Genomic DNA, 26,764 nt, shown 5'->3' with positions numbered 1-26,764 from the left:
GTTGGCCATTAATAAACGCTATATATCCAATATAGACAGCCTATTCAATCACAGATTTTCCGTCTGGGCCACTGTGTAAGGATTGCTAGAAGTTATCACATTTTTCTTCAATAGTTCCATGCAAACCGTGACCGTGGACTACACTTACCAGAGCCACAAAATGTAACAGATTCATCCCAGGTTTATTCGCCTTTGTGTCTGCCATCCTGAGCAGCGATGACAATTTAAAACCAACAGCATTGCCAGCATATCCACCCTGGAGAGAAAATAGGCAATGTAGGCACTGGAAGATCTCCGAAAAACAAGTCAAATGGGAGTTGTACAGGGGACTTGTGGGCATCTCGTAAAAGAAAGACAACAACAATAACCACAAGGCACCACACTTACTGCATTCATGATGTTCCCCGCTTGCAGGACCAAGTACAGGATGGCGTGTAGCTGCTCGCATGACATTAGTTCTAAAAAAATAAAATTATATATATAAGAAAGGAATGTCTGAAAAACCTACATCTTATTTTATTATTATAAGTTAAAAGGGAATGTACTATATGGCAACCTGACTCCAAAACAATCATGCTGGAAGCAATACGTGCTTTTGTTCTGCGCCTGTCCCACTTCCGTACAGGCCTATGTAACAGAACCCCCCGCTCTGCCGTGGTAACTGTAAATGATCCCCAGCTCATTATTCATGGATTTCATGAGTGCACAATGCTTCGAGACAAGATGCTCCAGCGCTGTAGTAAACAGGAGCATAAATGTGGTAGGCATTACTTACTATGGCATCATCTCCTCTCGTATTTCCGATTCAAGTGAAACTCAAATACTTAGGGGAAAAAGCTATTCTGCAGCTCAAATAAAAGCAGTTTCCAGATGCCAAATTACTAGATATGAAGAAAATGTAATAGATCACTGCTCTCCAACTATGCACTGACTGATTTGCGTCACATTCTGAGCTTTGGAGTCAAGGAGGAGGTCCTATCAGTGATTGACAGCCTTCTCCCTATGACTGTGCATACACCGATAGGAACGCCTTGACTTTAGAGCCCAGAAAGGGCAGGAATCATACTGAATCTTTTCCTATTCATTTGCTCAGCTCCTCCTGCTCTACAACATGCTGACTGCAGATTATTCTGCGTTTTCTTGCTGACAGGTTCCTTTTGAAGCATACCACATATTAATACTAGGACAATTTTATTACTCGCTCATAATATAAATAGCATTTTATAGATAGGCCTAGCTATATTATTCACTCCATGCCTCTTCTCCAGGTAGCAATTAATGTCCAATAACCAATATAAATTTATTACATACATATAGGCAGCTTGTGATTAAGTTTTTCACCCTCCCACATGACAGTAACACACCCTACCAAAATGTGGGTCAAACCTGTAATATAATCCAAAAAGATCTCCTGCAATAGCAAGCCCTTCTCGCCACTGTAATTAACCTCTGTAAATCCGTCTGCCTCCCTACGAGAAGAGTACTTGTTACCTACACACTAATCCTCTGCATACAAATGGAACAGGAACCATCTCCATGTATATCGCTATAGAGGTCCAGGATCATATGTGAAGATGTGCACATGTACAAGATAGAAGTCTAAATGTAAGATGATCTTATGTGTACTGTACGTGGGCCTCACAGGGACATTCTTTCTTCCATGGGGGTAAGCCATTGCCAGAGGTTCCCGCAGTAGCCAGTACCCTTTGTAACCACTGAAATAAACTTGCAGTTTCGGATAAGCCTAGAACGCATGTCTGTGGTATAGTCACGTGAAACCGGTAGCACTGCAAACACCTAGGCCCCCCGCACACGGGTGAACGCACGCAGGATCCGCACAAATTTCCGTGTGTATTTATGTGCATTTCTGCAGCATATCCGCAATGTCTAAGTGCGGATTTTGGTGTAATTTGATGCGGTTTTGCCGCAGATCTCACACCCTTCCATTGAAAAGGATGAAATATGCAGCTAAAACTGCAAACATAAATCAACATGCTATTTGAAATCCGCACGGCCGTTCAATTCTGCATGGAAAAAAAATAATCTGCTGGGTGTACATGACATTTGGGTAATCTCATACACTTCGCTGGTACTGTAATACCCTGTGGGTTTTCTGCACGGGAAAACAGCACGTATTCCGCAGCGTGTGCAGGTGGCCATACACCTTCCTCGCTGCCTTTGCAAATGAAGCAGGTGTCAGCTAGTGAGATAGCATAAGCTCCACATACATTGCTATCTCTGGTCTCGGCAGGGTTACGTAGCAACCTCCTGCTTTTGTTCTGTACACAGGGGATAATGAACTGTGTACAAAGCAAAGGGTATGGGACCTGTTCACCAGTGCATTCAATCCGATTTCTTTACCAAGTGTAAAATAATGAATAGGTAGCCTGCATAAATCCTATTCCACTGCGCTGCTGAAAGCAATCAAATTTCTCTGCAAGTAACTATTTCAGGCTGGGGGGGGCAGGGGGCAGCTTTTTGAACCCAGCAGGTACACATCACAGCTGAGGCCAGTCACTGGATGCAGCGGTGCATGAGACCCTGTCCATCCAGAAGTTTACAAGACAGGGGGAAACAGGGACCCTGAGCAGAGCTGCAAAGAGCAGGAGAGTAGGATTTGTTTCAGCTGCTATCAGTGTCCAAAAAGCTGGACAACTCCTTTATTGTCCAAGGTCACATTCCAAGAGGACAAATTTTCTTGCTTTTCAATCGGCAGCCATATTGACTTTTATTTTGCAGGATGGGCTGTATCTTTCAAATGTCCAAAGTCTTGATGAACATGCATTAATATTTTCGGGGGGTGGGTGGGGGGATGGTGTCTGCATCTGCATCTCCCAGTCACGCGGATCAAAACATCTGGCAAGGGGGAGGGGTTCAGCCAATAGCAGGCTACAACAGGGATGCTAGTGAGGCTCGTCCCCATCTGTACGTCCAGTCCGTGGCACCCGCAAAAAAAAAAAAAAAAAAAAAAAATAGAACATGTCCTATTCTTGTCCACAGAGGGCAGGATGTTCCGTTCTAACGCACACGGCCGGTATCTGTGTTTTGCATACAGCAAAACAGGCTACAGTCGTGTGCATGAGCTTTAAAAGGCAGGGCGGGAAGTGTTAAATATAAAGGAAAACACCCAAATACAATACAAAAAGAAATTCCTTGTTTTCCTATGAATAATGACTATTTGTATGAAGGGGACTTCCATTTTCAGATTACTGTACAGAACTGAATGTAGGAAAACACTTCCTGATAAAGCCTTTAAAGGGAACCTGTCACCGGGATTTTGTGTATAGAGCTGAGGACATGGGTTGCTAGATCACCGCTAGCACATCCGCAATACCCAGTCCCCATAGCTCTGTGTGCTTTTATTGTGTAAAAAAAACAATTTGATACATATGCAAATTAACATAAGAGTCATATCTTACTTGTGTGACCAGAGAAGAGTCATTTTCAAGCTCTGACTCATCTCAGGGTAATTTGCATATGTATCAAATCGGTTTTTTTTTCACAATGAAAGCACACAGAGCTATGGGGACTGGGTATTGCGGATGTGCTTGCGGCCATCTAGCAACCCATGTCCTCAGCTCTATACACAAAATCCCGTTGACAGGTTCCCTTTAACAAACAATAGTTGAGAACTCAGATTGTTACTTTGTATCACAATGCATTCTGACGGAACAGATATGTGGCAGATTTTCTGATGTCGACTTGCATGAAATTAGGAAATTGGCCTGGGGTTGTCTCACTTCAGAAATTACATTCATCATGTGGATAAGGTTAATACGAGGCACTTACTAATGTACTGTGATTTTCCATATTGCCTCCTTTGCTGGCTGGATTCATTTTTCCATCACATTGTACACGGCTCGTTTCCAGAGGTTACGACCACCCTGGTGACACACTATAGGAAAAGTGGCAGCGATACTGTGGGAGCACGTATGCGCAGCAGATCCCGTCCAGAACACCTGACATCTGAGCTGCAGCGGTGGCCGTAACTCCTGGATACGAGCAGTCTACAATGCCATGGAAAAATGAATCCAGCCAGCAAAGGAGACAATATGGACACAATACATTAGTAAGTGCCTTGTATTAACTCTCTCTACATGATAAATGTCACTTGCTGAAGAGAGACAACCCCTTTAAGTCCTAAGCACTTCAAGTTATGTTCACCACAGTTTTACCCTTTGCAATGCCGAAAACCATAGCAAATCCACCACAAAATCTACAGATAAATCACCCGGATTTCACCTATTTCCACCTGGAAACTGCAGCAGATATTTTCCCTTGCAAATGACGTCCTGTGCGGCCGTACCCTCACCGTCTACTAGCCATTACTGCGCAGTCATGGAGGTTTTTATAGCAAGCTCCAGAGCCCCAAAATCCAGGGTTCTGCGGAGGCAGATTTTTTTTTTTCGGAATCTTAAATCAAACCTTTGTAAAGTTGATGAATGGTTCTCCTGCCATATCACAGGCTATCATATGGGCAATTTTTCAAACCAAAATGATGTAGGGTAAAGGGCGTTTAGAAAAAAAAAAAGCCCTTTATGGCGTACTTTTTAGAATTGCCATTTTGAAGACGTACAAGATATAGATCCTACAGAATGAAGGAAATAATAGGACGTGCAGTATCTCTAATTACCTTTTGTGGCTAATCGGATTATCACCATATCCTGATTCAAAGAGGAGCAAGAAGGTGAAAATTCTTTCTTCAGCACCATTGCTTCTATTCGCAAGTAATAACTGCAGAAAAAAGAAGCGTCTGTGTATAAGGCCGATTCTTGTAAGCACATTACTTTTACACACTGACATAAAAGGCGGCAGCACACTGAAATATTAAAGAGCCATTTCATTCTCCCAATTTACTTTTTCACAGATGTAATCCATCCGTCATCCATACTAAACCCATGATGAATGGATGGTTTGGATGACAGACGGATATGATATTTTTCATTATTTGCCATGGCTGCTCTGCTCCTCGATTCCCCCCGATTTGTGAGCAGTACCAAGCCCGATACCGTGATATTAGCAGCATAGGGTTAATTTACAGGGTTTCTCAAAGGGGCATCTTACTCATCTGTAATGAAGAGCAGAAAGGTAGGTAGGGCGTGAGCTACTGAGCATGCCTGTCCCAACCGAGATCCTAGCCAGGACCATGGCAAATAACAGAACACCAAACCCACAAGTGCATCCACTGCTGCAGGATCATGGCGGTGGCTATAACCACCGGGGACAGCCGATACACAAGGTAAGGGACATAGGTGGATGGCCACCAACAATGCCATTAAAGATGCTGAATAACCTTTACCACAGAGGTATTTCACACAATCTTAGTTTGACAGGTATTTCATACTGAGTACTGTTAATAAATTGTTTTATTAGGGAATGTGTCATCAGAAAATAAAATTAAGAATTGTTTTTTTTTTCTTCTTCAATATAATCATCTACAATAAATGAAAATCATGAAATCTTGCAGTTCTCAACCCGGCCACTGAGCCTCACAGTAGGCTGACATTTCCTGTAAACTCTTTAGTAGTCATCTCATTATTTTCACAGGCAGGATTATCTATATGTTAATAACACAGGAACCACCATTCACAGATGACCTCCTCCCACTCCCAGCAAAGTGACCTTTGCACAGGTCATAGAACATGCCTAAAACACTCTCCCATAGAAGTCAATGAACATCTTCAGACTACAGGTTCCTATGGTCCATATGGCTGCTGTAATGCATCTCTCCAAATGGGGTTAACAGCAGCACAGGCAGGATAACTGAACCCATAATCATGTACAGAAAAGAGAAGAAAATCTACAATCCGGTAAGAAAAAAAGAATATGTATTAGTGCCTGGTCTTAAAGGGGTTATACAAATTCTCACCACTAATGTTTGTTTCGTGTCACTGCTGCAGCCAATCACTGGCCTCAGTAGTCACATGCTGTATAATGCTGAGGCCAAGAATTGGCTGCAGCAGTGGCGTGGTGTATATGGTATGTCACCACTGTAGCCAGGAAGATTTTGTTGACGCTGGAAGCGCAGGGTAGAATAATGGTGTCATTTTTGCTATACATTCACAATGGCTGGCAAAGTTTTATAAGAACTGAGACAACCCCTTTAATTAGGAAAAATGGACAGATGATGTGTTACAGAAGCACAAGGATCTCAGGGCCCCTAGAAACGCCAATGTATCCATCATGGCAACCCTGAGCAACGCCTTAAAGAGCTCTGAACACAAGAAAGCTGATAACACGAGAAGTCATAATGCCAACCACAGAAGTGACAAAAGGACTGCACTACTGAGACTATTGCTGAAAGGCTTGATCAAACCCCTACAAAAACCATAATCAGATGTGGCAGATATAGATTGTCAGCTCATGTGGCAATTCTGTCTGAACAAACATGCAGTGACATCAGAAATGAATCTCGCCGCTTTAGCCTGAACGGCAGGATCTTGTTTGAATTAAAGGTGATGACCACTGTTTCCAGAATTACTTTTTCTTAGGAGGATTCCCTGAGAGTAAGCGGTTATTGCAGGTGATCACTGGAGCGGGACTGCAGCGCCACCACAGGAGAAATACAGCATTACATAATTCCCTTTGAAATCAATGGGCTGTCCCATGCCAATGCTCTACCTAGTAGATGAGGGTCCTAAACAAGGGGACCCTCTAGTACCCAGAATATCCTAATAAATTGGAGATGGGTTTTCTATAGAAGACGATCACTAAATTAGAAGCTGTTCCCATTTATCAACCCAAAGTGCAGACAAAACCTGACAGGAGCCGAGCGACTGAAGTCTACATGTTACTTCTGCTCTGTACTTACTTTGGCACCTGTATCAGCATGTACATAAAGGAATCTGCCAGGGATAATTTCGTTATTTCCCCGCTGAAGGCTTTCAACTTCTTCACCTATAAAGTAACAGAGATTATTATTATTACATGCATATCCATCCAGCATAAGCACAAGTACAGATGGCGTCCAGACTCCATGCAAACAATTCCAGGTGGTTTAGTTTATTCCACTGAAACAGGAGAGCTGAATTGTTCCCAATCTGAACGGCCGCGCCCCGACTGTACAGTACACTAAGCCGATAATAGTCCTTCCAGATTCCTTTTCTCCCACATAACTCCAAAATGGTTTTATTTCTATATAAAGACAGCCCTGTGAGGTTATTTGTAATCCGCAGTGTAGCTAACGCAGCGTGTCAAGACAAGATACAATATAAAAGCAGAAACAAAATATATATACATATATAATTGTACATAATCCCCCACACAGTATACAAAAACACAATGGGCTGCAATAATAGGATTATTGCACAGTGGATCATTATAGAATTAGCCAGCCAGGCATGTGTCATATTTGACATGCAAATCTTTTACAAATCTACGGACAAATTCAGAATTACTGCACGCAACATGCTTAAAAGAGGACAAAAAGAGAAAAGTAGTGCAGGGCATTACTAGGGGAAAGGAAATAAAAATGTCCTACTGACATCATAATAGCTCAGGATCTGGGATACAGAAAAAACTATTTGCTAGTATCAGTATTAATGTGAGGATACTATTACTGTAGCTACTCCTTCAGACGTAACACAGCAACAGGTAGGTCACCAGTATCTGATCGGTGGGGGGGTCTGAAACCCGGGACCCCCACTGATCAGCGGTTTGAGAAGGCACTCTTCTCTAAAGCCTTCTGCATACTCAAAGCACAGCACCGTACATTGTATAGAGGCTGTGCTTGGTATTGCAGCTCAGTCCCATTCACGTCAATAGGGCTGAGCCGCTCCTAGGCCATGTGACCAACGCACGTGACGTCCCATGGCCTATGGAAAGCTACAAGGAGGAACCTTTCCCATGTATTTTGCACATGAGGGGGAGGGGGGGGAAATGGTCTTCTGCTGGCGGTCTAGTGTGCAAAATGCAAGGGGCAGGTTCCTTTAAAGGGGTTTTCCGAAAATTTGGAACTGATAACCTATCCCCCAGATAGACTGCCAGCACGACAATATTCCTCCTGTACATATACGTATTATATATACACCCCTTATATAAACTGGGCATACACAGAGTAAAAAAAAAAAAAAGATACACTTTTATGCACTATGCCAATTACCAATGAGTAGGGCCTGGGGGGCTGTTCATGTGAAAAGTCTCCTTACTGTAAACGCACCGACCAGGAGTGTTTGATGCTCCAAAGATGACCCAACGTCAGAAGAAGTTCTCCTGAAACCTTTAGCATCTGCCATTGATTCCCACTTCCCAGGTAAGCGCAGTGAAGCTGGGTGTACTAACACTGGTATATACAGGGGCGTAGCTAACGGCTCATGGGCCCTGGTGCAAGAGTTCAGCTTAGGCTTTGTGGCCAGGTAACCACAAACTACCTGCTGCCTGAGGCAAACCACCCCCCTCCACCCCATGCCAAATTCTTGACTTTACCCCTTCCCTCCAATCAGAGGTGTAACTTGAAGATTCTGGGCCCCAGTGCAAAATCAATGACAGAGCCCTCCCAGCATGCACTTTCCATAATACTGGTGTCTTCTTATGTTGCACAAGAGTCTTTGGGCCTCCTCAGGCTCCTGGCTCGGTAGCGACTGCTACCTCTGCACCCGCGATAGCTACACCCCTGGGCTTATACCAGGAGAAGCAGGGAGTGCCTGTGCCAGCTCAGAGACCTGCACGTGCCCAGGAAACAGGACGGCTCCTGCATAAGAGTTGAAGATCACTTCTGTAGACTTTGGCCAACTTTGAAAGTTTTAACCACATTTTCAATAGGTGGGATGACAGCAAGGAGCTATTCACACAAACCGAGCATCAGCTGGCTCATCGGGGAAAACTTGCATGTTGCACAAGTTCATATTTTACTATATGCATTTTCACAAAGGTTAGGGTGCATTCACATGACCGTATAAATGGATCCACATTGCAATGGGGCCGCAAAAGATGCGGACAGCACTGTGTGCTGTCCGCATCCATTGTTCCATTCCGCTGCCCCGCAAAAAATATGGAGTATGTCCTATTCTTGTCCGCGTCTGCAGACAAGAATAGGCATTCTCTATATAGTGCCGGCCATGTGCGGTCCACAAAATGCGGAACGCATACGACCGGTATCCGTGTTTTTCGGATCCGCAATTTGCACCCTTAACAAAGGCATGTTTCTAAATTTACATAAGGGAGAAATAACTAGGTGCTGGCCACATCCAAGTGATCGGGTCCTTTTTGGATCACTGACAAGTTATATCCAGTGCTACACAACATATCGGCACTAACTAATATAAGAGGTGATGATAGCAGCTCAGTTTCCAGAGGGTCAATTGATCAAGTGATAAATACTCAAACCACCTACTAGACTTGACTAAAATCTGGTTACTGAGTAGCAGTCTCCAGTTTCACAACTACTTCTATCTCGTCCACACACATATCCCACGTATAGCCGTTCATGAATGACGATCCTCCCCGCAGCTCACAGGTCTAGAACGTTATCTGACGCCCATTCACTGAAATACGTAAAACCACTTCAACTGTTCTTTCCAGATAGACAGATTTTAAATGTCTTTAAATATTTATAGGTTTTTCTAAGAAAAGCCATGAAAAATATGAATAGTGGGAAGTACTCGTAAATCAAATCAAGCTCATATTGAAAGCTTGCTCAAGTCATTTGGCACTACACGTAATCTGCGGAGCGATAACAGACGAGGCTGCAGGGCAATGTCGCTGCCAGCACATCTAACAAAGCAAAATAACAACCTTTGTATAAAAGGATTAACATTATAGATCCAGAGAAATAGTTACGCTCATATTACTTCCCTCATTAGCAGTAATACAAAGTATTGTTTTAGGTGTAGTCACATTACACCAGGCTTGTCTCATGAGTAATGTCCCCTCCTTCAGAGGGATTATATCATTTAGATGATTATTTTACCAATTAGCACCAGATCGTGAAACCTGTTTATGACCTGCTTTTATTATCCCATTGTAGATTTCATTTTCTTTTATGTTCTGTATGTGGTGGCGGGGGGCGGCCATCTTGCCCGAGCTGCTGCACTGTTGACGGCATCTAGAGATTTGCTTTACGGCAGTCACATGGACAAAGGAACCTATAGACTGGAGAGGACTCCTTGACATCAATGGAAGATTGTTAAGAGCCTGCTCTGAGCTTCTCAGGGGTCATACTGTGCGGGGAGAAGGGGGTTCTCCAGCCATCACCTATTCTCAATGGTGGAGCCGGTGTTAGCTCTTGCTTTATAATGGAGGTGCTAGCTTTCATTACTTTTAAAGGACATGTTTCCCTTTGAGAAGGCTGAATCAGGAACATATGATAACAATTATGATGGGGCAGCAGAGACAGAACCACTCTAGGCTACCTAAAGGCTCTGGTGCAGGAGGATAAAGGAGCGGTCAGCAGGGCTGCGGAGTTGGTAAACCAAACTTTTGACTGACTCTTCTATTTTTCTACCATCCAACCATGAAAAACTGACCAACTCTACAACCCTGCTAGTTAGAGGCCTTAGGGCGAGTTCACGTATGTGCTGGAGGCTCTGTTTGGGGCCACCGTCACAGATTCCATCACAAAGACCAGACAAAAAAAAAAGCCCCGCATGCAGGACTTCTTTGGTCAAAAAACAAAAAAAACAGGATTCTGAAGAAAAAAAAAATGAACGGACGGCATTGTAGTCAATGCAGTCTGTTCAGTCAGTTATGTGCCCTGTCCGGCACTTCCGTTATTTTCATTGTTCTACTCCTGTAACGGAGCAGAACAGCTGAAAAAAAAAATAATACCCGGCCTTCTAGGTATAGAACATATCATTTACATGATTAAAATTTTAAAAATGTTCTTATTTCATATGAAAAAGTAAATATTCGACAAGCTATGCATCTACTACCTTTCTACAATATTAATACATAATATTTTTAAACCAAGGTTGGAGTCAATACATTTCCATAGATTCCACCCAAAATTGGCTCAGTGACTCCACGTCCTGGTTGTCAGCTAACAGCCCCCTCTAGAGTGCTCCTGGACATCAGTAACCTGAAAGAGCCGTGCGCCCTATGCTACTGCCTTCTGCTGGCGCTCAATTACTGATGGACATGTAGCAGCCGGGTCACCATCGCTTATAATTACTGTTTATTGGCACCCCAAAAAGTGCAACCAGGTATTCACCTACCGACCTATGGTTAGGGTACTACACCTTACGGTGTGACACAATATAGCGGCAGAGCAGGGCCTTTTATTGTCACTGACAGAATCTATCCCAGACAGGAAGGGTGTCAGCAGCTAATGGAAACTGTTGCAGTGGAATGTAGTGACCTGGCAGGATATGCTTTTTCCAACTTAAATATCGATTATGTTATTTGATGCTAAAATAACCTAATGATGAAAAGATGAATGGGGTCACTTGCATCATGGTGAAATGATACAATTATTTTGGAGAGGAGCGCACTGTAAAACAACCCAAAACGGTACCTGTAGGGTTAAGCTCTCCCCACAATTAGCACATCATTATGACGTGTGCTGCAATTAAAAAATAATAATAATAAACTTTATAAGTGGGCAAAAACCTGAATAATACATGTGTTGTACTCGTCCTCTGTAACTGTATATACAGGTCGAAGGTTCACTGGATAATAGCCAAGTGCGCTGGACACTTCTATCAAAGGAAAAAGTCACGTCACTAATGAGATCACTGCGTCTTTATCACTATCACCTTCTGTGGAGGAGAAGCAGTAACCCTTTACAACATCAACATGAATAAGGACAAATCTTACCTCCTCTGGCTCTGGAGACAACTTCAGAAGTTCCTGAAGGGCTTCAGAGTCGTACAAATCACACTTCCCCGTATGGATATCTTCAATGACATGTTCCCCAGACCTAATAGCAAGTTTTAAAGAAACAAAAAAAAAAAAAAATTATAATTTAAATAAATTGAACCAAAATCAAAGACTGAACTTCCACTGAATAAGGCCTCTTGCACACGACCGTATGTATTTTGCGGTCCGCAAAAATCGGATCCTCAAAAAAATTGGATCACATCCATGTGCATTCCGTATTTTGCGGAACGGAACAACTGGCCCTTCATAGAACAGTACTATCTTGTCCGTAATGCAGACAATAATAGGACATGTTCTATTTTTTTGGGGAACAGAAATACAGACATACGGAGTACCTTCCGTTTTTTTTTGCGGACCCATTGAGGTGAATGGTTCCGCATATGGTCCGCAAAAAAAAAAAACGGAATGGACACGGAAAGAAAATACGTTTGTGTGCAAGAGGCCTAAAACAAATACAGGAGTTTTCAGCAGTCTTGAAACTCTCAGATCTTCCTTGTAGTCAGTATGATAAAGGCCTGGTTTACTGGGTACACCATGGTATTGTGAGGGAGCTTTTAATACATGCTTCATGGTGTATGAGGAAGGTCACATACAAGTATTTACTGATATTTGTATTTTAACATTTTTTTATGAAAAGTTTGCAAAATTATTTATGAAGTTGAAGACCCAAATGCTAAGCCAGTTCAAGCAGTCCTCAATAATTTGCCTTTAACGAGTATTCATTTTAATAATGGCTACCTAGGAGCCATAGCGGGACATACTGGTTTCCAGTTGGGTCACACAATTAGCGGAGCTTACTTTTTAAACTGTTTCAAGAATATCCCAATATTCATGCTTCGTTTGGAATCCAGAAGAGAAACCTAAAAGGAGACCGAAAACAAATGATATGTTTTAAGACACACATCCACATAATACAGAGAAATAGGAAGTGTCCTACAAAGCAAAATACGGGCGTTCTGTACATTGTGCCAGAAATTATAATCTAGCATCAGACTATGTGAACAGATACACATAAGGCTACATGAATACCACCACGCCATGTTTTGCAGTCTGCAAATTTCGGATCAGCAAAACACGGATGTCACTTGTGTGCGTTCCACAATTTGCAGAACTTAACGGGCCACCCATAATAGAAATGCCTATTCTGGTCTGCAAAACGGACAAGAATAGGACGTGCTCTATTTTTTTGCGGGGCCACAGAATGGAGCATCGGATGCGGACGGCACACAGAGTGCTGTCCGCATCTTTCGCGGCCCCACTGAAGTGAACGGGTCCGCATCCGACCCAACAACAGTCATGTGAATGAAGCCTAAACCAGACTTTCACTGTGCACCAGTTTTAACCACTGCAAACCTTGCCTTCAGTGTAAAAGCATTCCCAATTCTATGGGCGTTCCTGAACCGCTTTTTTAGTTTCTCACCACTATTCCACTAGTGCACAGCTAGGACCAGCGACTGCTTCATCTATAGGAAGTCTCAAAACATACCTTCTGTGCCAAATAATGTGTCCATCCCCCATGCTTTATACTGAGAGAAATATTATGAGCAAAAATTAACTGAACCACAGATAAAACCTAAATAATGACAAAAAACTTTTGTGTTCATCTCCTCTGGTGCCTTGTGTGACCGCCATGTGTCCACATCTTTCATACACCCCATAGACACACAGGATTCACAGAAAACACTTTACAAAGAGGATGATAGGTTTGTGTCCCCACAGCCGCTATCAGTGCTATGAGCCATCACGTAATGGCTGAGCCGGGCAGCATGTAAAATAAAAGACTGAGCTCCCCCCGCATTATCATCTTCCTGCCGTGCCATCATCACTTTCTGTCTGTGTGAAATGTCTGAAAACAGGCCGTTATCTGGGGCAGCAGAGCACAGGATGTAAAATGTGAACACTATCCTTGATGAAAATGAATCTTATTGAGAATAAGAATCATAAAATCCAGTTTCGCCCATCATCTGTTCCCTACAAGATGGGGGGTACTCTCTCTCCTTGGAGCTCGCACCCTAATCTGCGTGTATAGGCTATACATGGTCCTCTGGAATTCCAGAGGAGAATGTATGGCCTATAAGTCTCCACACACCGATTAAGGCGCTCTCTCCCCAAGGAGACTTTGTACCCCCCAATATCTGACTTAGCCCTCTCACCCAGTTAAGCCAGTACTCTATGGTCTACATTGATGAGGGGCCATTGCCCCGAAAAAGCTGTCTGCAGATGAGATGCTGGCTTATTTAATATCTGAGTCATGTCTCAAGGCCTATTCATATGCTCAAACACTGACTTATTGGATAACTGCCTTACATCCGGTGGCATCAGAGGCAGAGCTCGATAAGAGCCCATTTACATCGCTATCTACACATAAAATAGGGTCTACTCACACAGCAGCCAGAAGGCTTCCAACACAAATCAATTGTATCTATAAGCCCCCATTCACCCAATGGAGATCAATAGAGCATCTTGAGGCCTCAGTCATGGGTGTCTGTTCAAGTAAACGGGTCTGGGCTAAAACTACCAATCCCAGCCACTACATAATGTACGGCGCTGTGCTTGGTACTCTGTGAGGAGGCTGCAGCGACCACCAGAACACCAAAGCCCCGTAGCCTCTCCAAAAATCTGATTAGTAGGGGTGCTGGTGTTCTGACCCCCACAGATCCGATATTGATGACCTGAGAATAAGTCATCAATACCGAACTCACGGAAAAACCAATTAATACAGATTTTGCCTTGGGTTGGCTTTGAACCCCTTGCTACAAATGCTAACCACAGGGCCTCAAATGGCGACCATAGGTCATCTAGCATTTTCTAGCCAGGATCCATAAGCAAAAATGCAAGTTCCTTTGTATCCTGAAGGCAGAGTCCATGTAGCCGAGCACCTTCATCTGATTTGTGCGCATTTCTTTATACAACACGTTTTCCACACGCACGTTGATGCCTGGATAAGAGGTCTCACTACAGAAGACATTAAGTAATGAGGACTCGCCCACAACTATTTAATTGCAAACTAAACAATCCTTTCACTTGTACATCCCAGATCCCGCTTTGGGCATGCAGCAACTCTTCTTGGTGGAGTCACGTGTCAACGACGGATGCCAAGGATAACACAATAAACAGGAAAGACATACTCGGTAGGACATCCGTGTCTTGCCCCCAGGTTCAGGAGAACAGCTCCTACTTCAGGACAGGTACACACTGTACAGTTCAATTAGCCATCATACATAGGGTGAAAATCACTGCCTGGATCCACAACCAACCTTTTCTTACGATATTCTGTTGAATAGCACTTCTGTCACTAGCTAATTTCTCTGGTGGGAATACATTTCCATGGAAAGTCCTCGAGGACAGCCATAACTTGTAGCCCAACATCACGCGCCATTTCATCATGCAAATATGTTTCCACATCCAGCTCCTCCATGCTGGGTCAGATGGATCTGTACAGATAAACTGCACAAGACCATGGCAATGGTTGTGCTTAACAAAGAGCGTGTGGCTACATGACATTAACATACAGGTGCACCGGCAGGAGGAAGTAGAAAGTCAAGCTATATATACACACAACGATTAGCCAAAACTTTACAACCATTGACAGATAAAGTGGCACAAAACAGGAGGTACAGTATATTAGGCAGCATGAGAATAATTGGTTCTTAAAAGGGGTTCTCTAAGAATTAAGAAAATTAAACTACTTAGATATTACTTTATAATAAATATATTCCTAAATACTTTTCATTAGTTATAATGCTTCGTTTTGTCTGTGGAGCAATCAGAGGAAATAAAATGGCCGCTGTCCCATTAGTTCACAAAACCTAATCACACAGCAGGACAAGTTACTTCAAAACACTGAGCTAAACAGCCGCCTCATCCTCCTCATTGCTCTGCTTGTCAGGGATTATGATCCTGAATACATCTGATAAGAATAACAATCTCTGTGGCAATGGCTTTCGTGAAGTACGGAGAGGATGGACAGGACAGACTGTTGTAATGTGTTGCTGTGGTAATGGAGACTGCATACAAGGCTGCAGCCCGTTATCCACACACCAACCCTTCTCTCTGTACTTCATGTCTCCTCATGAACTCTATTCTTACTGAGATCTTATCAGCTGTATTCAGGATCATAATCCCTGACAAGTAGAGCAGAGAGGAGGATGAGGCAGCTGTTTAGCTCAGTGTTGTGAAGTAACTTGTCCTCCTGTACGATTAGGACGGGTTTTGTGTGTAGTAATAGGATGGCAGCCATTTTATTTCTCCTAATGATTGAAGAAATGGCACCAAGATGCACTATGGGCAAAATTTGGGATCTTGACATTCATATGGATGTTAAGTTGTCACATGTTGAGTGAGGAGACTATAGATGTTCTACTGGAAACTCCCCTTGTCGCACAAGAGACACAGGGGGCTCAACAACCAATAAACCCTCTATTTGGTTATGACAAATAGGGGTGGAACATGAGAGGTGATAAATCACCCAGGGGAAGGAGTCTCCTTGCCATAGCCCCCTGAGGATGCCACATAACAGCAAAACATATCAGGAAGGGCTTTGCGCTCAGTTTTTAACAAATGACACAGTGCCCAGTGGATCCTCACAACAGTGCCAACATGGGCGTAGGCGATCTACATTGACAGTAAATGATACAAAGTAGAACAGCAATGTGAAGTTGCCTTACGAGTATTGGAGCAACCAGGCCATTTGGATAATTATATTACTATTTAATTCATAGCAAAGGCTTAAAGGGAACCTGTCATCACCTTTCTGCTGCTCATACTAATGGCAGAATAAAGTAGAGACAGGTGAGTTTATTTCAGCAGTCTGTCACTTATAAGTTAAAAGTAAGTGGTTGCCGAAAACCAACATCACAATCATTAGAGTCACGGCCACCTGAGAAGAGTCATGAATTCCTGCTCACCTGCTGATGACTGACAGTCTTCTACCTAGTTCTCTCTCTTTCTCTCTAGGAGAGAACTGCCAATCATCAGCAGATGGGCGAGAGAGCAGGAGATTAGGAATAACCAGGACTCTTCTCAGGTGGATGTGACTCTTTTCAAGGCCTGGGCTGCAATGATTATGATGTTGGTTCTCAGCAATCTCTTACTTTTAGCCCATGAGTGACACACCGCTGACATCAGCATTTCTGTCACTATTTTATGCTGCTCTCAGTGAGGTCAGCGAAAAGTTGATGACAGGTTCCCTTTAAGTATCTGAACTTATAATGTGATTATCACTAATGGAAGATTTAATTAGTTCTCCTTTAATATTTAGGATTTAAATACAAGCTAAGTATTAATAAAGCAATCATTGCAAATTAAGAAATAGGCTATTTGCCTGCAGATCACATTTTAAAGCACCTAGCTCCAATCTGGCATAGGGGAGGGGCATAAGAGCCAGAGTAAATGCAAAGTTGTTTAGCCACATGAAACCTCAAAAATCAGCCTCTACAAGCAGCTGATCTGAGGTGATCCCCGGAGTCCTGAGTGTAGGCCATCAATATAGAAATTCGGACAACCCTTTTAAAGGATATATCTGTCCATCAATATCAGGAGCCTGGAAAACCCATTTAAAGCTCAAGGAATATCTGTGAGTTCTGTTAAAGGGGTTGTACTATCTTAGAGACTGTGGGCATATCACTAGGATATGCCCCCAATGTCTAATAGGTGCGGGTCTCAACTCTGGGACCCGCACCTACACTTAGAATGGAGGCGGCAAAGTGACGGAGGACACACCGAGCATGCGGCCACACTCCATTCCTATGGAAAAGTTGAAAATAGCCGAGTGCCACGCTCAGCGATTTTTGGAAGTCCTATTGAAATGAAAGTAGGCGCAACACTCAAGCACAGTCACTGCGCCATTGATTTCTATGGGGCCGACAAAAATGGCCAAGCCAGCGGGATCCGCACCTACCAGACACTGGGGGCATGTCCTAGCAATATGCCCCCAATGTTTCAGATGGTACAACTTTTTTAACTTATAACTAATGCTTGGTAACTACAACCAGTGCCATCAATCACTCCAAGGTATCAGCTGCCCAAGATTTCTGATTCCCAGGGCAATTCAACTGGAAATGGAGATGGAAGCAGCACTATAACTCCCACCATCCAGAGAATACCACATCACAAGAAGTCATTGTGTCATTTCAGCTCTTTAGACAAAATAGGACTAAAAATAACGTATAATATTTCGGTAAAACCGGCATCTCCTTATTTGTTAAGCTGAAAAATGCAATATAGACATATCACCATTCTGTGACATAGGTTCATCAAAAGGGACGGAGGAAAAAGTTCAGGACACATACGTCAACAGGCGACTGTTACTGGGAGTCTGGTGACATTCCACTGATTTATAGCCGTCTCTTACTAAAGCCGTGGTCTGCAGCATGAACAAAACAAACAAAGGGATGTCACACAGATTGCTGGACACCCACGGAGGGCAGCGCCCGCTGTTATTTCAACTTGTTTCCACAAAAAAGGTTTATTACACATTTATGGCATGGTATGAACGAGGACGAGTTGCTGGCAGTCTGAATGACTGAACGGGTAACCTTAGTGACATTCTGCAATGCACATGGGGGCATCAGTGCAATCTCTACAGAAAGTGCACTCAAATAACAGGGGCGACCCTGCTACAAGACAACACACTCATTATGCACCGTGACATATCTAGGATACTTCAAGCACCTTAAATGTTTTTTAAATTTACCAGACATACCCACATCATAGAGTTAGAAACCCCACAATACAGAGGATGACTTGTGGCATGACTAATGCAAACCCGGAGCATTGCAAAAATGGATTACGGTATTCTCTAGAAGACAGGAGGCCCCGATTTAATCATGCCTTCACTCCAGAATTCTGGCTTCAAAAAACATTGGAAAATGGGTCTTTTGTGACTGTTTGGATTACTTGTGCAAAAATGTGCGACTTTTTGCATTGTAAAGGTGCCTTCCCACATAGAGACATCCCCATGTTAGCCTATGGGGATGAAAAGTGTCAATACCTGCATCCTGTTCTGGCGTGGAATTAACATTCTGCAGCGGAACAGAACGCAAATAAAGTCTTGTTGCGCAACATAATTCACACACAAAATCCACAGCATCAGCTACAACAAAAACACCCAATGTGTGAAGGCACCCTTAGGCTGCTTTAACATGAGCGAGTTGTACAGTCCGAACTCGGAGCGCGAGTATAAGACCGCTCCCGTCCTGACCTCCCAGCACTCCCGGGGTCCTATAGCATTATATTGATTTATGATGCTATGTAACCCTTAGAGGTCTGGAATGTATTGGATAACACCGACATCATGATGTCACTGTTATCCAATACATTCCAGACCTCTAAGGGTTACATAGCATCATAAATCAATATAATGGTGCTAGGAGTTCAGGACGGGAGCTGTCTTAGGCCTCCTGCACACAAACGTGTGCGCCCTGTGGCCGTGCTGTGGGGCGCAATGCACGAACACCCACGGTGGGGCAGCCGCAGCGGATTGCGGACCAAATCCCTTTAATTAGTCTGCGATCTGGCCGTTCCGCAAAAAGATAGGACATGTTCTATCTTTTTGCGGAACGGAAGTACGGGATGAAACCCCACGGAAGCACTCCTCAGTGCTTCCGTAGGGTTCCGTTCCGTGCCTCCGTTCTGCACTATTCCGCATCTCCGGACCCATTGAAGTGAATGGGTCCGCATCCGTGATGAGGAATGCACACGGAACGGTGCCCGTGTATTGCGGATCCGCAAATGCTTAATAGGGCCAGATCTATCACAGACTGCAAAAATGTTGCAGTCTCACTCCAGTAGGAGGGTGATGTAGGAGAACTGGGGTAGCTTTTCTACACAAAAAAGTATTAGGCTTAAGGATGAGACAAATTTATCAAACAACCTGTGACCCTTAAAATAAATGTGGCATAAAGCACGCCAACCCAGACTTTATACCAACTATTGGTTGACTTACATAGAAACAGAATTTTACACCAGAATTGTGGCAAATATTCTTCATGCACCACGCCGATCCCTTTCAGGGCAAGTAGGGAAAAAGTGTAGAAAGCTTTTTATTTGCACCAAATTGTGTGAATTCTTAGGCTGGGTTCACACTTCAGTTATTTAGTCAGTTATTTCCATTGATTATTGTGAGCCAAAACCAGGTGTGGGTCAAAAACAGGCTTCACTACTGGTTTTGGGCTCACAATAACTGAAGTCTGAGCTCAGTCTTAGGGCGCATGCACACAGCCGTTGTTGGGCCATGCCTGTATTGCGGCCCGCAAACAGAGGGTCGCAATATGTGGGCACTGGCCTTGTGCACCCCGCTTTACTGATGCAGACCCCTTCACTTGAATGGGTCCACAATCCGGAAGGTCGGCGCGGACCGGAGGCACGGAACCTCACGGAAGCACTCCGTGCATGTTCTATTTTTATGCAGTGCGGACGGATCACGGCCCCATTCAAGTACAATTGGTCTGGATCTGTCGCGGCAGCCGCATGGATGGTGCCCATACATTGGGGACCCCAAATTGCCGCCCCAATACATGGAACAGACGAACAACGGCCGTGTGAATGAACCCTTAGACATATTCTAGGCTCAGACACATTAGTAAATCTGGCCCATAGAGTTTGTATGTATGTCTAATGCAAAAAAAACTCTTGTAACATTAGGCGCAAGCTGAAAACGTGACACCCAGAACAAAGCGGCACCTTTTATACCGGATTTTTACAAAGCGAATTTTTGTAAAATCTCCAATTCTAATCTAATTGTGGTTAAAGATACAAGTAGGGAATATGTTTGCAGCTACAAAATTATTAAAAGGGGTTGTCCCATAAGAGAGAGCTCCTTTCAAAATGTGTCGCAGATTTTGTCACAAAGGTGTTTTGCGGCAACATCTGATTTTTCCCCTTTTTTGCTTAGTGGCGAAAAAAAAGGGGGCATGGCGCGAGTGCGGAAAACCTGCCTCATTTGTCATTTTCCACGCCAGTTTTTCAGAAGGAAAATGATCTTAATGTATGCCAGCAAGGGCCAGTGGCAGCAAGCGGCAAAGTTATGTAGACACCCCGCCTCAAACATAACTTTGGTGCATCCACTGCCAGCGCAATCGCCAATCTTAATAAATGCCCCCCAAAGTCTTTCTGCTTTAGGAAACATGGATCCAATATACAGGATACAGAAGCGAACGTGACACTGCTAATGCATTAAAGTCTCCAGGAAGGTTCCTGGACCAACTTAACTACTTTAGATAAATGTGGGTCAAATATTTGCTTATTAAGGACAATGTAGCCATTTCAGGAAATCAATTCTGATTAGGAATGTAAAATCTATATATAAATCTAATTATATATAATTTATAGGCTATCGGCCGCTGCTGTATTCCAGGGGTAAAGTGACATCTCAGAGATTACGTTCTAACACATCATCCCTTTGTGGCTGTAAAGTCATTGGCTGTTCTGGGAAATGCAAAGAGAAGCATGAATCACCTTATGGAGGCACCAGCCAGAATAAATTGTTCTTACACCCTGTACGCGTCCCACATGTGCAACGCCTGTTATTGTCTCCACCTTCAAACAGGATCACACCTAAGACCACAGCCTGCACCGAAATATCCAGAAGCAAAACAAGGTGCTCTGCATAGCCTGCCGCCTTGTATCAGTAGGGCCCGGCCCAATCTCGCCAACCATCAGGCACTAGAGCTGGCCACACACCAGAGATGGTCAATGGCCGGTCGGAACAGTTCAGAGGATTTTTTGACTACCTCTGACACAAAACAATCCATCATTGTCAGGAGCCCATTCCAATGATAAATCTGCATCTCATCAATGGGTGGCCTATCGCATCCCCTAATCTAACTCGTCTCCATTCACCACCCCTTCATCATCATTTTTCTGAACCTGATCCATCAAACACCATAGAAAACAAAAAAAAGATTTTTTTTTTTAAATATTTGCCTATTTTTATTTTTCATACTGGCAGCACTACACAATTAAAAATTGCAGACGAAATGTTGTCTTCTGTAGCAGGCAACACAAATGACCTTCCATATAGACAAGGCAAGCCACTGTCAGTTTCCTGCTACTGTGAGGGGAAGATGATCTGCAAAGTAATCCCCATGATGATAGTAGGTGTAGAATTGGGACAACACTATGACAGTTCTATTGTTCTTTTGATAGGTTTAGATAAAGATACATAGAGATTAGCATTCCGTTAATTAGCGTAATGTATGATGCTTTAATTAAAGAGGTATACCCATCACAGACAATGGGGGCATATCGCTAGGATATGCCCCCATTGTCTGATGGGTGCGGGTCCCACCTCTGGGACCCGCACCTACAACGAGAACCGAGCAGGGAGAGCTGTGGCTGGAGGACCCCGAATTTCCCAGGGTCCGTCCACCACCAAGCGCTGCTCCCATAGAAGTGAATAGGAGCGCACCGCGCATGCGCGGCCCCTGCTTCCATTCATTTCTATAGGGCAGATGGCCCCATAAAAATGAATGGAGGGCGCCTGCACAGTGCGCCCTCCGTTCATTTCCCTGCTCCGTTCTCATTGTAGGTGCGTGTCCCAGAGTTCGGACCTGCACCTATCAGACAATGGGGGCATATCCTAGCGAAATGCCCCTGTTGTCTGTGATCGGAATACCCCTTTAAGTCACTAAAAGTGGCTCTCTATGGTCACGGTGAAGTTTAGAATGAAAAAGTTAAATGAGACAAAGGAGGAAGCATGAGAACCAGAAGAGGAAGAATACATGGAGCGATAAAAACAAAAAACAAAAGCCAAGACAAAGAATAGTCACAGATATAAAAAAAATTAGCGCATATTAAAATCCTAAAACTGTCCCTTAATAATCTAGATTTTCAGGGAGGGTTAGGTCTCGAGGCCGGCCATACATGCACCCATGCTTTCAACTGGGATGAGATGGCATTCCTGTGCTCTCTGCATTTTTGTGGCCCCATCAGAATGAATGTGTCCCTGTACCATCTGCATGAAATGTTGATTGGATACTAACGGAAAATATGTATAAATTTCAAAATGGAGGAACACACAATGAAACTGCAGGTCATCTCCCTGATCTGCTGATCAGCTTCAGATACGAGGGCAGATCTGTCTCTATAATGCAGCGGGCACCATGCATCGTATCCAAGGACGATGCCACTAAACAGATCTGCTTGCACAGCTTCGCACCAGCAATTAAAGATTCACAAGTCTAATTGGGATCCTACTGCTAATTGGATAGCACCAGAAAGTGACCTCATTACATTGCAGTATCTTCAGTATTACTATGGATACAACAAAAATAGGATTACTTTAAATGGATTTCTATACTTTTTACTAAATATGGCTCAAATAACAGTGCACACTTAGAGCTTCACGTTCTCTTCTGAATGAACAGCTTAAAGAAAGTCAGGCTACAGGGGACAGCACTGCCGCCAAAAAGGTGGCAAACTGTCACATACTTTACCCCCAAAACACCACCTGCCGATATGGTGTGGCTGGCGAGGGCACTTTTCTCCACCAAAATCATACAGCAATTTAACACCTCGCTTATGCAGCCCAAGGCGTTACCCTATTCTATTCCTAGTACCATACAATATCACTATTACATAGAGGTTTTTAGAATTTTTTTTTATGATGGCCTATCCTCAGGATAGGTCATCAGTATCTGACTGGTGGGGGTCCGACACCTGGGTTTTGAGAAGGCAGAGGCGATTCTATGAGCGCAGTGGCCTTCTTTCTGCTTTTCCTAGGCCGAGTGATGACACGTTCATCGTTCACGTGGCCTAGGCGCAGCTCCGCCTCATTGAAGTGAATGGGGCTGGGCTGCGATACTATGTACAGTGCTGTGCTGGGGAGCCTTTCAGCTGATTGGCAGGGGTCCCAGGTGTCGTACCCCCACCGATCAAATACTGAAGACTTATCCAGAGAATAGGTCATCAGTAGTGTTGGTAGCGGAATCCATAACTGAATTCTTAGATAACTTGAACCTCATACGCCAAACTTCGAAGTTCGCTCAACACTAGTCATAAGTAAAAAAGAGCTCAGAAAACCCTTTTAAATTTATTAAAAGTTGTGCGCAGAGAACATACTAATCTTAGTACATCGCCCCCTAGGTTTACCACGTGGTGATTATTGCCTCATTTGGTCAGAATTACATCCTAAAGGTCAAACACTTTCACTAGCAATAGCCGCGCTCTTGGCTGACAGCCGTTCCTAACAAACTCCCCACACACATGCAGAGTGTAACTGTGTTTATGAAGGGGAAAAAGCCCCTGCCTCTTATGTCCCTGGATTGGTCATCTTGAAATTCACATGCGCCTTCCTTTCTACCCCCAATTTTGCTGTACAAACATCACCCGAGCATTTCATACACCTCGGATGTCCCGCTGACCCAAGTCTAGTTTGTATGACCCGAATGAAGAAACTTTCAGCCCTGGTATGTTATATGAATGTATAACTCTACTCCACACATTAATAAGCTACAGAAATAACGTCAATTTTTCGAACAGTTACCTCATCTTTCAGCTCACGGAAAGACAACCTAGAGCTCCCAGTTCTCTTGAAGACTCCTGGCTTTCCATCCTCTTGTTGCCCAAACAATTCTTCGATTGTCTTTGTGTCAATTTGGTACTGATGCTGTCTAGCAGCTAAAGTCCAGATGTTGGTTTTACCCTTGACTTTCTCTTCAGGGATGGTTTTCCAGAAAAAGCTCCTCATTCTCTTTTTTCTGTTGTTACTGCCATGTCCATAAATACCGTTATGTAGAAAAGGAGGAGGTGGGGGGGCACCAGGTAGGGGAGGTGGCGGCGGCGGCCCTTGGTGAGAGTCATGATTCTGAAAGGGAAGTGGTGGAGGAGGTGGAGGTGGAGGAGGAGGAGGAGGAGGTGGTGGTGGCGTTTCAGGTGCAGCACTTAATCGGTCATCAAGCATGAAGTCACTAATGACCACAGTGCAATCACCAATCTCCTTATCATTGACCAGGGATACACAGTTCATAACATGCATCTTGATGTAGAGTTGTCATCAAATGGGGCATCACTAATGATGGACCGCAAGGCAGTAGAAACCGTCGTCCACCATCACATGCATCTCACGGGTTCGAGACCTGAAAGGGACCAACAATGGTATTAATTCCACGTTTTAAATCAGAAGTAAAAGGGGTAAACAAAATATAATTCAGTTAATATTGTCAATAAGGCTACATGCACACGGCCATTGTTTTGGTCCGCATCCGAGCCGCGGTTTTTGCGGCTTGGATGCGGACCCATTCACTTCAATGGGGCCGCAAAAGATGCGGTCAACACTCCATGTGCGGTGCGCATCCGTTGCTCCCTTCCGTGGTCCGTAAAAAAAAAATATATAACCTCTCCTAGGCAGTTATATCAAAAGCTGTCCATGTCATTCCGCAAATAGCGGAACGCACACGGACGCCATCAGTGTTTTGCGGATCCGCATTTGTGGACAGCAAAACACACAACTGTCAGGTGCATGAGGCCTAAGGCCTCGCTCACACTTCAGTATTTGGTCAGTGATTTCCATCAGTGATTGTGAGCCAAAACCAGGTGCGGGTCAAAACCACAGCACAGGACCAGATCTTTCCATTATACCTTATCACTGTGTAGGCTTCACTTCTGGATTTGGCTCAGAAATCACTGACCAAACACTGAAGTGTGAACGAGGCCTAAGGGGGAGTTCACGTCACGGTTTCATTTTCTGTTCTATTGATCCATCAGAACAGGGGGGAAAAAAAAAGAAAAAGATAAAGGATAAAGGGTCCTGTGCATCAATTAGGCTAAGGCTACACTTCGACATTTGTCACCCAACAAAAGGTGTACGACTACATTGTGACATTTATTGCAATTGTCGCAGTGCAACACCTTGGACTCATTACAATAAATGGCGAGCGACATGTCGCAATGTAGCCCTAGCCTTATGCACACTTTGCATCCGTTTGAGACATTTCTGTCCGAGATCCATTATTTTAGATGGTAAAAAAAAAAGTCCTGCATGCAATACTTTTTTTCCAGTCATACAGATCTCAGACACAGGACCCGTTTTTTTGTTTTTTTTCCCCCTGTTCTTCTGACCGATCAGAAGAAAGGAAAATGAAACGGTGATGTGAAATCCCCCTAATGTGTATTGTTTCAAATTTATCTAAGAGGACAAAAGCCACCGACTGGCCCTTTGAAACAGGCTAAAACCCGAGACACCCATCTGCAGACAACTGTTTTGAGTTTTTGCCCGTGGTCAGCTCAGAGCAGTGTGGCTCTTAAGGCATCCAACAGAGGGCTCTAGAGAGTCAGTCCTCCTGGATGCATTGCCTGACCTATAAGACTACCTATGTCAACTTGGCACCAGACTTAACTGTGCAGACCAGTGGTCTCCAAGTGTTGTGAAGCTACAAATCCCAGCATGCCATAGCATCCAAAAGCTGGAAGTTTTAGGCAGGTGGTAAAAATGCTGCAAAGTAAGTGTATGAATTAACAAAATGCAAAGTGAATGTAAAGGAGAAATCTAAATCAAATCAATATTTGATGTGATCGCCCCTTTGCCTTCAAAACAGCATCAATTCTTCTCAGTCCACTTGCGCACACACACAGCAGGGAGGTTGTTCTAGACATCTCGGAGAACTAACCACAGTCAGATCATCTGTGGATGTAGGCTTGCTCAAATCCTTCTGAGTCTTCACATAATCCCAGACAGACTCAATGATGTGGAGATCGGGGCTTTGTGGGGGTCATATCATCACTTCCATTGTGCTTAAGATAGTTCTTACTTTCCGCGCCTGCCTAAACTCTTTCACAGTACGGTAGTTTGGCAACAGCTGGATTGTTGAACGCTGGAAATCACTGATATGGACTCATTCCGGTGAAACTTCTCATGTATGTTTCTAATCTTCTCTATCAGTTAAGAGCAAAGCCTTTACTCGGAGATCTTTTACCTATCACAGAGAACATAACAAAAGGCTTCACCTCGGTG

The 26,764-nt window shown here is 43.8% G+C and overlaps 1 protein-coding gene across 1 annotated transcript in view; it reads right to left on the bottom strand.

Moving 5' to 3' along the window:
• The window catches only part of FHDC1 (FH2 domain containing 1), a 51,907-nt gene that overhangs the window by 10,049 nt on the left and 15,094 nt on the right, over positions 1 to 26,764 (bottom strand). The window contains 7 exon segments of the mRNA XM_040418555.1: positions 149 to 256; positions 388 to 458; positions 4,634 to 4,734; positions 6,812 to 6,897; positions 11,752 to 11,854; positions 12,613 to 12,674; positions 24,299 to 24,890. Of these exon segments, the coding sequence (XP_040274489.1) occupies positions 149 to 256; positions 388 to 458; positions 4,634 to 4,734; positions 6,812 to 6,897; positions 11,752 to 11,854; positions 12,613 to 12,674; positions 24,299 to 24,790 (1,023 nt within the window). The 5' untranslated portion in view covers positions 24,791 to 24,890.

Source organism: Bufo bufo, chromosome 2 (genome assembly GCF_905171765.1).
Source record: "Bufo bufo chromosome 2, aBufBuf1.1, whole genome shotgun sequence".
Classification (NCBI taxonomy): Eukaryota; Metazoa; Chordata; class Amphibia; order Anura; family Bufonidae; genus Bufo; species Bufo bufo.
Note: the sequence above shows the minus strand (reverse complement) of the source record. Positions and strands in the feature narration are given on the sequence as shown.